The 13,793-nt window shown below is 39.4% G+C and overlaps 1 protein-coding gene across 1 annotated transcript in view; it reads left to right on the top strand.

Moving 5' to 3' along the window:
- Positions 1–11,900, top strand: part of nrn1la (neuritin 1-like a) — an 84,787-nt gene extending 72,887 nt beyond the window's left edge. The window contains exons 2-4 of the mRNA XM_051932205.1: positions 6,275–6,425; positions 9,477–11,385; positions 11,420–11,900. Coding sequence (XP_051788165.1) covers positions 6,275–6,425; positions 9,477–9,753 — 428 coding nt within the window. The 3' untranslated portion in view covers positions 9,754–11,385; positions 11,420–11,900. The remainder of the gene's footprint in view (positions 1–6,274; positions 6,426–9,476; positions 11,386–11,419) is intronic.
- The last annotated feature ends 1,893 nt before the right edge of the window (positions 11,901–13,793 follow it).

Raw genomic sequence — 13,793 nt, 5'->3', positions numbered from 1 at the left:
GTGACCTAATTTATCAGAAAATGGTAGGAATTTAGTCTGGTCAGACCTTTCTGAAATGCACTAAATTCAGCACTGGGAAGGGCTCTAATCTGTTACTGCATATATGTGAACATAGACTTAGATGCATACGGGCTGTTATACCATCTCAGTAAAGAGTTTGTTCTCACTTGCATTTAAAACACAGGCTGAACATATGCACACTGCTCCACCTTCTGTTACTTTTGTACATCTGTGCTACTTGAGATCTTGTGTCACCTCATCTTTGGTTTTCAGAGTAAATGAAAAACTCCAAAGGAATAACCTTTAAGACACTCAGAAGTTACTTCTTGAGCAAATTGTATGGTTACTTTCAGGGTCAGAATTGCTCCAAGAAAGATCTGGAGCCAATAGTACCCGAGCTCCAAGTATTCCTACATCCCAGTGCCCTCAATTACATTACATGGTAAAATTCCAGGCTGCCTGGCCACCATAACAGGCAATGGTGACACTTTATTACCATCTTTCAGGCAGTGGAAATGGGAATATAGGTTCAACTGGTTTTTTTTCCTAGTCCTAAATTAAGTATCACAATCTGAAACCCTCGGAGTAATTGCCACAATGGGATCTGCAGCCTCTGTCTATCCATGTTGTCCAAATTGATGCTTTCGGAGACACTCCAATCACGTTTTTTAAGCTACAGCTCTCATTAGTACCTTCTGCTCTCTCATGCCCTTCTACTGCCCGTTCTGCCCAGGCAATACCCTACTGTCTCCACTAGTCCCGAAGGAAACCTTCTCAAACATAAGCAGATTGTATCAGTATCCACTGAGCAGGCACTTCATACATGAACCAAACAGGGTTCCAATGGCTGGTAAAATGCAATGCTTTCTTGTACTTCAACGTTTAAATTGTCTGGTTTGTTTGGAAATGTGGGTTTTATTTTCAGATTTCCTACAGAGAGTGAATATATTCATTGTGAATAATGCAGAATTAATATTATCTACATGTGGCATAAATCAACCAACAAAGTAGTGCACTAAAGTATGCAAGCCACATCAACTGCTAACCAGAGAATATCTGGTTTGGTTGCAAGGATACCTCAATGTGCTATCTGCACCAAAAATGCACATCTGCATGTATCAGAAAGAGGCACCACCAAAAACTGAGATCCAAGGAGACAAGAAGACATGATAAATTCTCCCAGTTCATATTTATTGGATAACATGACTCTATACGGCGATATTTCCTTGACTCCTTACATTGTGCAAACATGTTTTTTATTAGGTTTATTAGGATAGCTGGTTATGACCAGGAGTCGGTATCTCACCAAAAATGGGACACTAGTTTGTCAAAGGCCAGAGAGTTAATATACTTCTTTTACAAACCTGAAGGATCTTGTCTTTGTCTTAGATTAGAATAGATACACATTATGAATCCCATGGGAAATTCAAATGCATACAACAGCAGAAACATAAAAAAAACAAGAATACAGACTCACAGGATAGATTCCCTCCTGATTACCCTTTACACAACAGACTTCCAGCGCAATACCAGCACTTGCCTACAAAAATTCTTAGATGCAGATCACATTAGCAGGGAGAATCAATACTGTCAAGATGAGCATCCTTTCCCAAGCTTCCTTTTCTATTTCAGAGCTTCCTTGTATACGTTAACAAACCATCCTTTAAGAAGTTAGACTCAATTATAACCTCATTTATCTGGAATTCAAGATGTCCTCGCTTTTAACATGCAACTCTTCAAAGACCTAAAGCAGAAGATGGCATGGCACTATCTAACGTTCAATTTTACTTCTGGGCAGCAAATATACAAGCTATAAAGATGAATATATACAAGCCTGGTCTGCAATTAAAATTAAATCTTGCTATACTTCTTTGTATGCCCTACTTTGTTCCCCCGTAAAAACTAATTATCGTCAATATACCAACAATCCAGTTGTCAGAATATGGAACCAATGCAGGATGCACTTTAAGACAGAGAAGCTTTCATCTGTTGCACTTCTACATGGTAATCACCTTTTTCAACCCTTTCAAATCTACACTGTATTTAATGTTTGGAAAACATCCAGGATTAAAGCACTTAGAAAACTGTATATAGATAATGTTTTTTCATATTTTGAACAATCATGTTTCAAATTTAACTACTCGGCATCACAATTTTTCCACTGCTTTCAAATTAGAAATTTTACTAAAAAGAACCTACCAAATTTTCCATACCTCCCACCCATTTCTATTCTAGTAGAAATACTAATCAGTCTTGTAGACTCAGAAAGCATCTCAACAATATATAAAAAAATATTAAAGTCTCTCCCTTTTAAAGATCCTGGGGTACGGTGGCGAAAGGACCTTTCACTTAATATCTCAGAAAAGGAGTGGAAGGCAGCTATGCATAGAATACACTCTACCTCCATATGCACAAAGTATTCAAATCATCTAACTTAATATATTTCATCAATCACATTTATCTCGTTTAAAATTGTTCAAAATGTATCCAGGGCAACAATCGTTTTAATCTAGCTCCAGCCTCACTGGGCCACATGTCTTGGGAGTGAACAAAATTAACATCATATTGGTGTCACAATCACTCCAAACCCATTAACAGTTGTGTTTGGTGTACTCCCAGGTGGGCTTAAAGTGGAGAAGGACAACTTATTTGTAACTGCCTATATATACCACACTACTAACACATAAACTTATCCTGCTTAACTGGAACAATTCCAACCCAACGTTTATAAGTCAGGGAGTAACTGATGTTCTGTACTATTTTTGAAATTGAAAAAAATCAGATTCTAGGTAAGGAGATCTGTTTAAAACTTTTTAAAAAATTGACAAGATCTAATTAATAACATTTTAGAATAAGAATTTATATTGGGGAAAAGGACATTCTCCCTTCCCTGTTGGTTTTTTTTTTAAATTTTTTGCCCAAGCTGTTGGCTTTCTGGCTCTACTCTCTTTCAGATGGGGGCTGAATTCTATTTTGTTAAGTTCGACTTGATTGTATGGATTGTTATTTTCCTGCAATAAAATTGAAAAAAGGTTGTATCAATAATGGAGAGGAGTCAGAGTACAGGAATGTCATGGAGGACTTTGTCTTGTGGTGCAGGGACAACAGCCTGCATCTCAACATCAACAAAACAAAAGAACTGGTGGTGGACTTGCCAGGTGCCAAGAGGCTCTGAGAACAGTCTCCATTCCGTGGGAGGATGTGGAAGTGGTACAGAGATCCAAGTACCTGAGGATTCACATAAGTAACAAACTGGACTGGTCAGACAACATCATTGTAGGTCATGCAGATGGCAGTAGAGATTCTGTAAACTCCTCAGCTTGCACACTGAGGCTAGCAGTTTTGGGGGAGGACTGGACTGACAAGAATGAGTAAAACCTGACCTGTTCAAGGACTAGTTCAGTTCATTATCTCTGTTCTTGTTCCTTTCCTCTGCATGTTTTACACCCTTCTTGTAGCCAGTGATAGCCCTCATCCAGTTCCACATTTCCTTCATGTTGTTTTTTTGTATCTTAACAGTTATTTGTGTTTTACTTAATCTATGTTTTTCCGTTTGTCTTTTCTGATCTTTATTCCAGATCAATGTACCACCATTTTCATAGTTTGTTCTCTAGCTGTCTGTGTCAAATTTCCAAATTGTTCTCTGAATTGTGGATGGTGGTTGCCATTTTCATCAAATGGCAGAGTTAAAAACCATAACAGCAGAGTCTTGGGCTGAATGACTGAGTAGAGTCTGCATGTTCTCCCTGTGACTTTTTCCAGATACTGTGCTTCCCTGTCACATTCCATAATACTAATATTGTTAGGTTAAATGTTAGAGTTTACTGTCATTTGTATGCAATGCAGTGAGAATCTTTCTTGTTTGTCTACTGCACATTAGTATCAGTAGTATTTTAAAAACAGACAATAAATACAACATCAAATGATTTTAACAGACTCATATCAGGTACACTGTACTGCTGAGTAGTCTTCTGACCTGAGGATAAAAGTTGTTCCTGAATCTACTGGTGCATATGTGAAGATCCTGTACTTTGTGTCAGAATAAGAAAGGAGGAAAAGAAGTCTGTGCAAGATAAATGAGATCTTTTAGAATTGACAAACTTCATTATTATTTGGCCTAGTGTGAGTCTGGGTTATGTGTGCTAAGTTAGGCTTAACTTGGACATGTGTCTCAGGCAGGAATTATGAATCTGGGGTAACATTTAGCTATTTTTGGACATTTAATGAAAAAGACACACTCCTAAAATGTGTGGATATATAATGATATATGTATTTATGTACTATATTATATATACTGTATTATTGCTGCTCCTGAAGTGTTTAGGTAATAGGCAGTCTCTTCGTCTTAGCAAAATTAGAGAGATGGACATGTCATTCATATTTCTAAAAGCTATTTCTCCTGCAGAGTTAACCACTACTATGTGGTTTAAGATATTATGAAACAAATGTAATATGTAAAGGGGAGTTATATGAAAACAAGTTATATCCATTTACTTCTCCTTTATCTAACCTGCTCATCTAGTACACGGTTGCTTTGGCCAGTCCAGCACAGTTTTGTGTTTATTTTGCTTCACATGCCCAAAAGAATACAGTAATCCCTCGCTGTATCGCGCTTCGCCTTTCGCGGCTTCACTCTATCACGGATTTTATATGTAAGCATATTTAAATATATATCGCGGATTTTTTGCTGGTTTCGGATTTCTGCGGACAATGGGTCTTTTAATTTCTTGTACATGCTTCCTCAGTTGGTTTGCCCAGTTGATTTCATACAAGGGACGCTATTGGCAGATGGCTGAGAAGCTACCCAACTTACTTTTCTCTCTCTCTCTCTTGCGCTGACTTTCTCTGATCCTGACGTAGGGGGATTGAGCAGGAGGGCTGTTCACACACCTAGACGATATGGACGCTCGTCTAAAAATGCTGAAAGATTATCTTCACGTTGCTACCTTCTGTGCAGCTGCTTCGTGAAGCGACATGCTGCACGGTGCTTCGCATACTTAAAAGCACGAAGGGCACGTATTGATTTTTGATTGTTTGTTTTTCTCTGTCTCTCTCTCTCTCTCTATCTCTCTCTCTCTCTCTCTCTCTCTTTCTCTGCTCCTGACAGAGGGGGTGTGAGCTGCCGCCTTCAACAGCTTTGTGCCGCGGTGCTTCGCATACTTAAAAGCTAAACAGCCCTATTGATTTGTTTGCTTTTCTCTATCTCTCTGACATTATCTGCTCCTGACACGCACTCCTTTGAAGAGGAAGATATGTTTGCATTCTTTTAATTGTGAGACAGAACTGTCATCTCTGTCTTGTCATGGAGCACAGTTTAAACTTTTGAAAAAGAGACAAATGTTTGTTTGCAGTGTTTGAATAACGTTCCTGTCTCTCTACAACCTCCTGTGTTTCTGCGCAAATCTGTGACCCAAGCATGACAATATAAAAATAACCATATAAACATATGGTTTCTACTTCGCGGATTTTCTTATTTCGCGGGTGGCTCTGGAACGCAACCCCCACGATGGAGGAGGGATTACTTTGCAATCATTTAAAAAATAAATAAAATTTGTCTTTGGAGATGTAGGTGTGTGCTGATGGAATCACTGATTAATACAATGACAGTCTAATATGAGCTTGTAAAGTAATTATTTAAGCAGATAGTGTAAATGTAAAAGCTAGAACACTGTTAACAAGAACCACTGATAGAAATAAAAAATGTTATTTCCTCTGTATTTGCATGGGTCTGAATGTCTTTTCACTGGCACTCCCTTTCTCAAGCATGTTCCTGTAAATCCTCTTTCTCAGACTCTGTCATTATTTTTGAAGCACCTTTGCCGCCTCCTCTCTGGTTTTATAATTGCCATCTTTGAAGGTGACTCCCTGAGTGTGCCTTTACTCCTCCTTGTGTGTCTCACACTTGCACCCTCTTCAGTCGAGACACCAAAGCCCAACTGACCAATCACACCAAAGCACCTTGTCCAATCACATTGATCTGAGGGACTGGACACACAGGCATTAATATTTTATTATATAGCATATTAAGTATGGAAAGCTAAGAACTTTTTTGATTTTATAATAATAATAATCCCATCACACCTTCTTTTTACTTGAGTTGAGAGACAAATGTATCTGAAGACTGTGGAACAGTGATTATTTGGAATTCATTAATTTCAGAACCAAAACACTGACTCCCAAGTCCATAAGTGAACTTGTATTTCAGTGCTGCACTTTGTTTCACTAAAGTTACTCACCATTTTGTTTTTGACCCCTACCCTTTTTATATTAACAGTTCTCAATTCAAGTCCCACGACTGCAGCAAGTCGGAAGTGTGGCTCAATCTATAAAGGTTTTGCAGAGTGCTTGCTGAAATTGGGGGACAGCATGACTGAGAATGTCCAGCAGGGAGCTGAGGACACCCAGGAGCTGGACACTGTGTGCAGGTGAGATACTGATCAAATTCACAAAGAGTGGTATATTTATGATCAATGCAGAATAATGTTTTAATCTGGCATTCAATTCAATCACATTAATAAGTGATTTTTTTTAAAGAAGGAAAGCGAGAAAGACTTAAATATAAAGAACCTTTGCTGACCTGACTTATACAGGTGGACTGTAAGCTGGATAGACCTGGACTACCCAAACATTTAGTGAGTGTTGTCTGGGAACAACTAGCAGATTCCTTTGTTCAGGATGATTTCAGCCTTGACCACAGGAAGAGCTTCTGTTACATCTTGGAGAAAGTCAGATCCATTGAATCTGAATGGGCCATGTTTAAGAGTTTGTAATCAGAAGCTTTAGTTGCACTTGTCATTAGGGGAACACTAGGATCCACCAGTGCTCAGGAAAGGGTGTGTCATGTTTTTTGTCCTATTCATAATTTTCATGAACAAGGGTACTAAGACATGGGTAAGGACAGGAATGCATCCACTTTGGGGACCTTAGTACTACATCTATATTGTTTGCAGATGATGATGATGTTCTCTTGTCCTCATCAGCCACATCATACATATACATCTGAGGTTGTGTTCTTCTCCCAGAATAGAGTAGCTTGTTCTCATCAAGTGAGGGGTGAGCAGATACCACAAGTCGAGGAGTTCAAATGTATCAGTGTCTTTTTTGCAAGGGAGAGAAGAAGTGATTGTATTATTGACAAGAAAATCTGCATAGTGGCAATGTTGCACTGGTCCGTAGTGGAGAAGCAGGAGTTAGGTCTTCATATTTATCAGTTAGTCTACATTCACATCCTTCTCACATGGTCACAAACTATGGATAGTTACTGAAAGAATGAGACTGTCAGTACAATTTACTGAAATAAGGTTGCTGTAAAGGGCTGATAGGCTCACCTTTCATATCAATGTGAGGAACTCAGGAATATGGTAGGACTTTGTAGTAGAACTCCTGGTTGACTGTTTCGAGAGTAGCCAGTTAAGATGGTTTGTCAGTGTAGTTAGAATAACCCCTTTGCACTTTCCATGGGAGGTGTACAAAGCACAACACACTGGGAGAAGACCAAGAGGCTGTCCATGGACCTACTGAAGTGATTATATCTCTCAGGTGATCAGAGAGCACGAACGAATTTCATAGGAATGGCTAGAGAAAATTGCTGGGGATAAGCAGTGTAAGCATAATAATAATATCATAAAAACATCTGTATTCATAACGGATCTTTCACAGTTGTTTATACCTCAAGATGCCAATGTAATAGTAAAGCATGCAAAGAAAACTGTTATAAGGGTGTTTGGTGACATAACCTGAAGACTATGAGGCCCTCAGGAAACTGAAATCATCACCCTCAAACATCTTAGCCGTATGCCATTTTGTGTTTCAGTTTACATCAGTTTACTTCTATTCTGCTTCTAAGCTAGCTTTTCACACACTCAGACAGCCAACCTCACTGGTTTGCCCAAATATGATTGTCTCAGTGTGTCATGTGATAGACTGGTGCCCTGTCCTCCTCTGATTTCTGCTGTACACCCAGTGCTAAAAGGATAGTCTTTGGCTTTCTGCTGGCCTAGTATGGAGTGAGGGGTTTTGGAAGAAGGAACGAATCGCTTTTACTCAGACAGACTCACACAGCAACGTGACAAGAAATAGACCAAGTTATATTGTAGTGTTTCTGAAGAGTCACACTGACTTTAAACTTGAAATATATTTTAAAACAACTGATTGATAAATCAAAGTATTCCAACAGAATGTTCTATAGTTCGTCCTACTGTATTTCTAGTCCTGGGATTACTCGACAGTGTGTTATAAAATCCGCTTTTGACTCCGTACCAATGCAGTCCATTGAATCAAATTTCCAAATTTCTCTTAGTTGCTGATTTTTCCTACAAGACATCCTTACCTTTTTATTTATGTACTTGCTTGTCCCTGTGCTACATGCATGTGTGTGTCAGAGTTATGCCTGGAATGAAGTGCTGGATTAAAAATTAATCCTTATACTGCTCTTGTGGCTTCATAATATATATTGTTCTCTTTGAATAAACCACACAGCCCCTGAATAGCACACTTCAGATTTTGATTTATAAAAAGTCAAGGCTTGTGTAAGCAGGCACTAGATCAGAAGTTGTGTAGACAAGAGAGACTTTGTGACTTTCAGATGTTTAATTGTTACAGGGGGGAGTTGAGCCCAAAGGTTTTTTTTCCTTTCAATTCTGGGATCTTCTGCATTAAAGCACAAAGGCTTTTTCTAATTTGTAGGTTCCCGTTTCTTTATCTCTTGAGGTGTTTTGAAATTAGTGACCTATCTTGTTTTATTTTTGTATTCTATATAATGCCTTTTGGAAGCTTCCTCAAAACCAGATTTTACATTGGTGATTGGCAATCGCTAAATGAAAATAGTGAACAGCTAAGCAGAATGAAATGAAGACAAGGTTAATCGGCTCATGGGCAATAGTGTGTTTAACTGAAAAACGAGCTTGAATCTGTGCCACCTTTCATCCAGAACATTCTCAGCTGTGCTTTTGTTTTAACATCTTTGTGGCACATGGGAATGGCTCTCCAGCATGTTTGAAACCTCCTATGTGAATGGAGAGCTTGACAACATAGACAGCATCACTGATGAGAAAAGATGCTCATAAATTGGGTTGAGTTTTTAACAACAGTGCTATCCAGAACTATTGCATGTGTGAGGCCTAGAATGGTTTTTGAAGTACAACAAGGGTTAAAGCAAATCACATCTTGATCTGAGCATTGCAGTGACATTGCCACTCAGAGACCACCATAAAGGTGTAGACTTTGTGACCAAAGTGTATAGTGTGACACAGAAAATGAATTGCTGGATTGTTCTTCCCCTGGTTACTGTGGTGGGAAATCAAAACAATGGAGATCAGGTAAACCATAACACAGAGAAAGAAAGATAGATAAGATAATTTCATCTGTTTAGGTTTCTTGATAGGCACTCACATGATCTGCTGTGTTGAGCTGTATACCTGTATGTAGTCAAAGACATTTTCACAATTTCCTCTTATCCTTGTTACCAATGTCTGCAGGTTCTGGGATGAGTTTCATGCCTGCGTCAATGCAGTTCTTGCTGGCTGTCCAGAAGAGGCAGCAGCTGTCTGGGAGTCACTGAGGCGAGAATCGAAGAAGATGCAATTTTCAGGGAATCTCTATGACATGTGCAGCTACCAAGCCAAATCCTCAACAGGCTTACAGAACTCCAATCAAGATGAAACCAATCAAGAATCTCTAAAGGGTACTGGTGACATGTTGGTACCCACCAAAATTTTTGCACTGTCCTTGGCTGTGCTTTTGATCAGAATCTAGTATGGAGACCATAGATGTAGAGCCTCGCTGGAGAACTCTGTGCCACTGGGCAAATGGACAAATGTTTGGCCACAGTGGACACTTGTTTCTGTTGTGACCATTTTTCAGGAGAACGATTGTCTATGATAGATTATTGTGTTCAACCTGCAGCTAGAGACCCTCCATTTTTTTTGAAAGCTTCATGTCTTGTAGATGAATTTTCCATTTACATATTTTTGCATACCTGTGTGTTACTACTATTTTACCACTGTTATGCAGTAGTGCAACAGATCAGAGATTGGCACAACAGATAACAGAACACACATGACAAAGCAGCCTTGAAATTTGAGATGTTAATTGGAATCGGGTTGGTTAAATGTCTGTGCTTTAATATTGTTCTTTTATATTATACTAATTATATTCTCCAACAGTCATAGTTACTTGGGAAAACTGGTTTATCTTCATTGTCTGGAAAACCTAAGAAGCAATACAATTTGGGAGAAAAGCAACTGGCCTTCCATTGTTGTGGAGGTCAGTAATGTAAACAACTTTATGGTGTTTATTTGGTTCAAGTTGTCTCTGCTTATCTAATATATATCACAGGGGTGAATGAGCACTTACACCATGCATGCCATTCTGGAAGTAAGGATAATTGATTTATTTTTGTGTTATTCCATAGACCGCTAATTAATGCATGTATGACTCTTTTAATGCAAAGATCTCCCATCACCTACAGTTCAACAAAGCAAGGGCTATGACTTTAACCAATTTCTTTGCTCACAGTCCATCTTATTTAAATAAATAAGCGTGTAGAAATATAAGGGCCTGTATTGATAGACTTAGTTTAAGCTACATACTTGATCAAGTGTCTGTTGTTCCTAGCATTCTGTTTCTCATAAGCAATAAGCAACCATTTGAAAGAATGCCTTCACTTAACTTTGGTGACAGTATTGAGAATTTTGAGTCCCTAAGTGTGATCACGTCATGAACTTGTACAGTTTAACAGATGTGTTTGTTGCTTGTTCATGGCTTGCAGTAGAAGCGCATTTAGTACTGAAGCAAGGAATCCCGTCTTTACGCAACAGGTTTTGGGAATCTGAAACAAACTACTGAGACATGTAGTTGAAGCAGAAACCTTTGCAACCTTTAAGAAGTATCTGAATGAGATATTGGGACAGCGTAGCTACTAGCAAAACAAACTATCTTGCTGGATTGAATGGTCTCCTCTCATTTGTCAAACATCTTATTTTCTTTTAAGAGTCATGTCAGTCAGTCAGTCAAATAAGTGAATCTGTAAAGAAATTCTGTAACGTTTAAAAATACGGCTTTAATCTCAAAGCAACTCTTAAGCACTTTTATCTCATTAAATTAAATAAATGTAAATGTTAGTGCAGAGGTTATTTTTGCTGCCACACGGTTTTAGAGATCTGGATTCAGTTCTTAACCCAACCCAACCACTGGCTCTGTCGAGTGTGCATGTTCTATCCTACCTCACTGGGTTTTCACTAGTGACTCCTTTTTTTCACATGCCACATACTTGCATCTCATCTGATTGTCAGACTTCCTTAATCCAATTAATTTTGTGGTGGAGAATAGAATTTCTTGATCAGTTAATTTGATTAATTGCAATAGAGTGTGTGTGTGTGTGTGTGTGTGTGTGTGTGTGTGTGTGTGTGTGTCATCCAAGACTAGTCCTTGCCTTGCACTAGGAGCTGGTAGGATAAGCTATAGCTCATACTTACCCATGCAATGGAAGGAGCAGGTTCATAAACTTGGTAAATGAATAAATGCAATAGTTTACATCTGCTCAGTATTGCTAAGGGCTGATGTTCCCCAGCATTTTCCATTGGCATACACCCAAAAAAGGGTGGGTGACCCTCTGTGTTCTGTGGTCTTTCTCCATATTAAGTAAGACAAAGTACTTAGATGTTCATATAGCTTGAAGACTGTCCATTCATTTATCCATTATCAGCCCCACTTGAACCAATGTGGGATCACAGGGTGAATTAGCCCTACATGGATTCCAGTTCATTGTGGACCACACTGGGCGAATTTAGTGTCGCCAGTCAACCCAGCTTTCATGTCTTTGGTGGGGAAGCTGGAATAACTGGAGAAAAAAACTGCACAGGCACTGAAAGAGTAAGTAAACTCCATGCTTGTAGTTAGCAGACTGGACTCTAAAAATGTAAAGCAGTAGTTCTTAAAACTGTGCTAGAGTGCTCACTTAAAAACTATAGAAAATCAGATTTTTTGATATTTCTCTCTATTATAATGAAAAAATCTTGGGACGAGACACGACTTTTTGAGAGACTTTTTGGAATGAAGTCCCGTGAGACGGAGACTTCTAACATGAGATTCTTTCAAGTCACGCCCTACTTACTACTATTTTCAAACAAGACCTCGGTCATCCAACCTCTCAGTCGTGTGGATGCTTTTGGCAGACACACTTCCTGCATTCTCAGCTCTTATAAATTTTATCAGGACAATAATTTTATGCGTTCGCTTAGTCGTTGACACGTCTAGAAGAAGAAACAGCATGGACAAACATTCGAAAATGTCGGGTAATTTATTAGAGATAAAGAAGCGAAGTTCACTCACAGGCAGTTACACGTTGCGTTGTAACAATGTAAGTCCAAAGACGGAATCAAAATTCAATGCGATCTTGAAGAAAAGTTAATTCCAAATATTGTTTTTACTGAAGTTTTAAAGTTAAAGTGAAAAATAATGTAACAATTCCCATGAAAATAGCAATTTCTTTAAATTGTATATCCAGTATAAGAAAAGGTGCTATATTGTGCCCGACCCAACACAGATTCACACGGAGGCACGTATACAAGTAAATAAACTTTTATTTTTCTTCCCCGTGACCCACAGGCAATACATAGTCCCAAGAACAGCACTAAGCACCACTATATCACTCTCTTCTTCTTCCACCACCACTCCTCACCAAGCTTTGTCCTCCTCCCACCCGACTCTGGCCGCTGAGTGGTGGTCGCTGGCTCCTTTTATAGTTCACCCAGAAGTGCTCCAGGTGTTTGATCACCGAGTTCCGGCTGCACTTCCGGGTGTGATGAATATGCTGCCCACACAGGCTCAGGAGTCCCAAACACAGCACCCCCTGGCGGTGCCTGCGAGACCCAACAGGGCTGCACCCAACTCCAATACCCAGGGAGCCCTGCAGGAATCAGAGGCATTGCTCAACCCCAGGAGGGTGGCCATCTAGTGTCCAGGGGGAGGTATTGCAGTGTCCAGGGCTGCTCCCCCTGAATATAGTGTGCAGGGGCGTCCCGGCCGGGTATTGACGTCAGCCACCTACCACATCAGTTAACCAAACTTGGGAGTGGGCGAGCGAAGCAAGCAGGGGGCAGAGCCCCCTAGTATTAAAATTAAGAAAAACATTTAGCTCCAAACTAACAGCTGACCCAAACCCTGGAACTGGACAAATGTTCATGTGCCATAAAGAAAGATTTTGAAAAAGTTAGTATAATTTAGAAAGAAAAAAGGCAAGCAGTTAGATCAGTTGGAAAAAATGAATGATTGGATTGTGGTGTGTGTGTGAGGTTTCTTGCACAGGACCCTCTCCCGTCAACAGCTGGCACCAGGATTGTCTTTCTGTCTTCTTGATGCTGTAATGGACCAAATGGCTTTAGCAAGTGGATGGATGGACAAGTAGTGCCCTCGTTTGGCTTAGTTTTCTCTTTTCTATTTCATCCATTAGTATGCCTGCTTCACCCACAATGAACATCCCGGGAGATTTCTAGGATCCTGACCTCTGCTGAAATTCACATCAATAAAACCAATTTAAAAGCTGATTAAGGAATCTGTACTCTATTAATAAGGTATAACTCTTAACAATGAAACCAAGATGATGTAAATTAACAGGACCACCATGGCAGAGCCATTCCAGATGGAACTTCCAGCCTTTGTTAGTATTTAACTCTGAAATTGTCTGTTTTCAGAGATCCAAGGGTACGACTTCATGATGCATTCCTGGATTTCCAGGCATGACGCAAGACACGTAAATAACAAAGATCGTTACGAGCCAATAAAGTGAAACTGAC

This window comes from Erpetoichthys calabaricus, chromosome 9, assembly GCF_900747795.2.
Source record: "Erpetoichthys calabaricus chromosome 9, fErpCal1.3, whole genome shotgun sequence".
In the NCBI taxonomy this organism is placed as follows: domain Eukaryota; kingdom Metazoa; phylum Chordata; class Cladistia; order Polypteriformes; family Polypteridae; genus Erpetoichthys; species Erpetoichthys calabaricus.
Note: the sequence above shows the minus strand (reverse complement) of the source record. Positions and strands in the feature narration are given on the sequence as shown.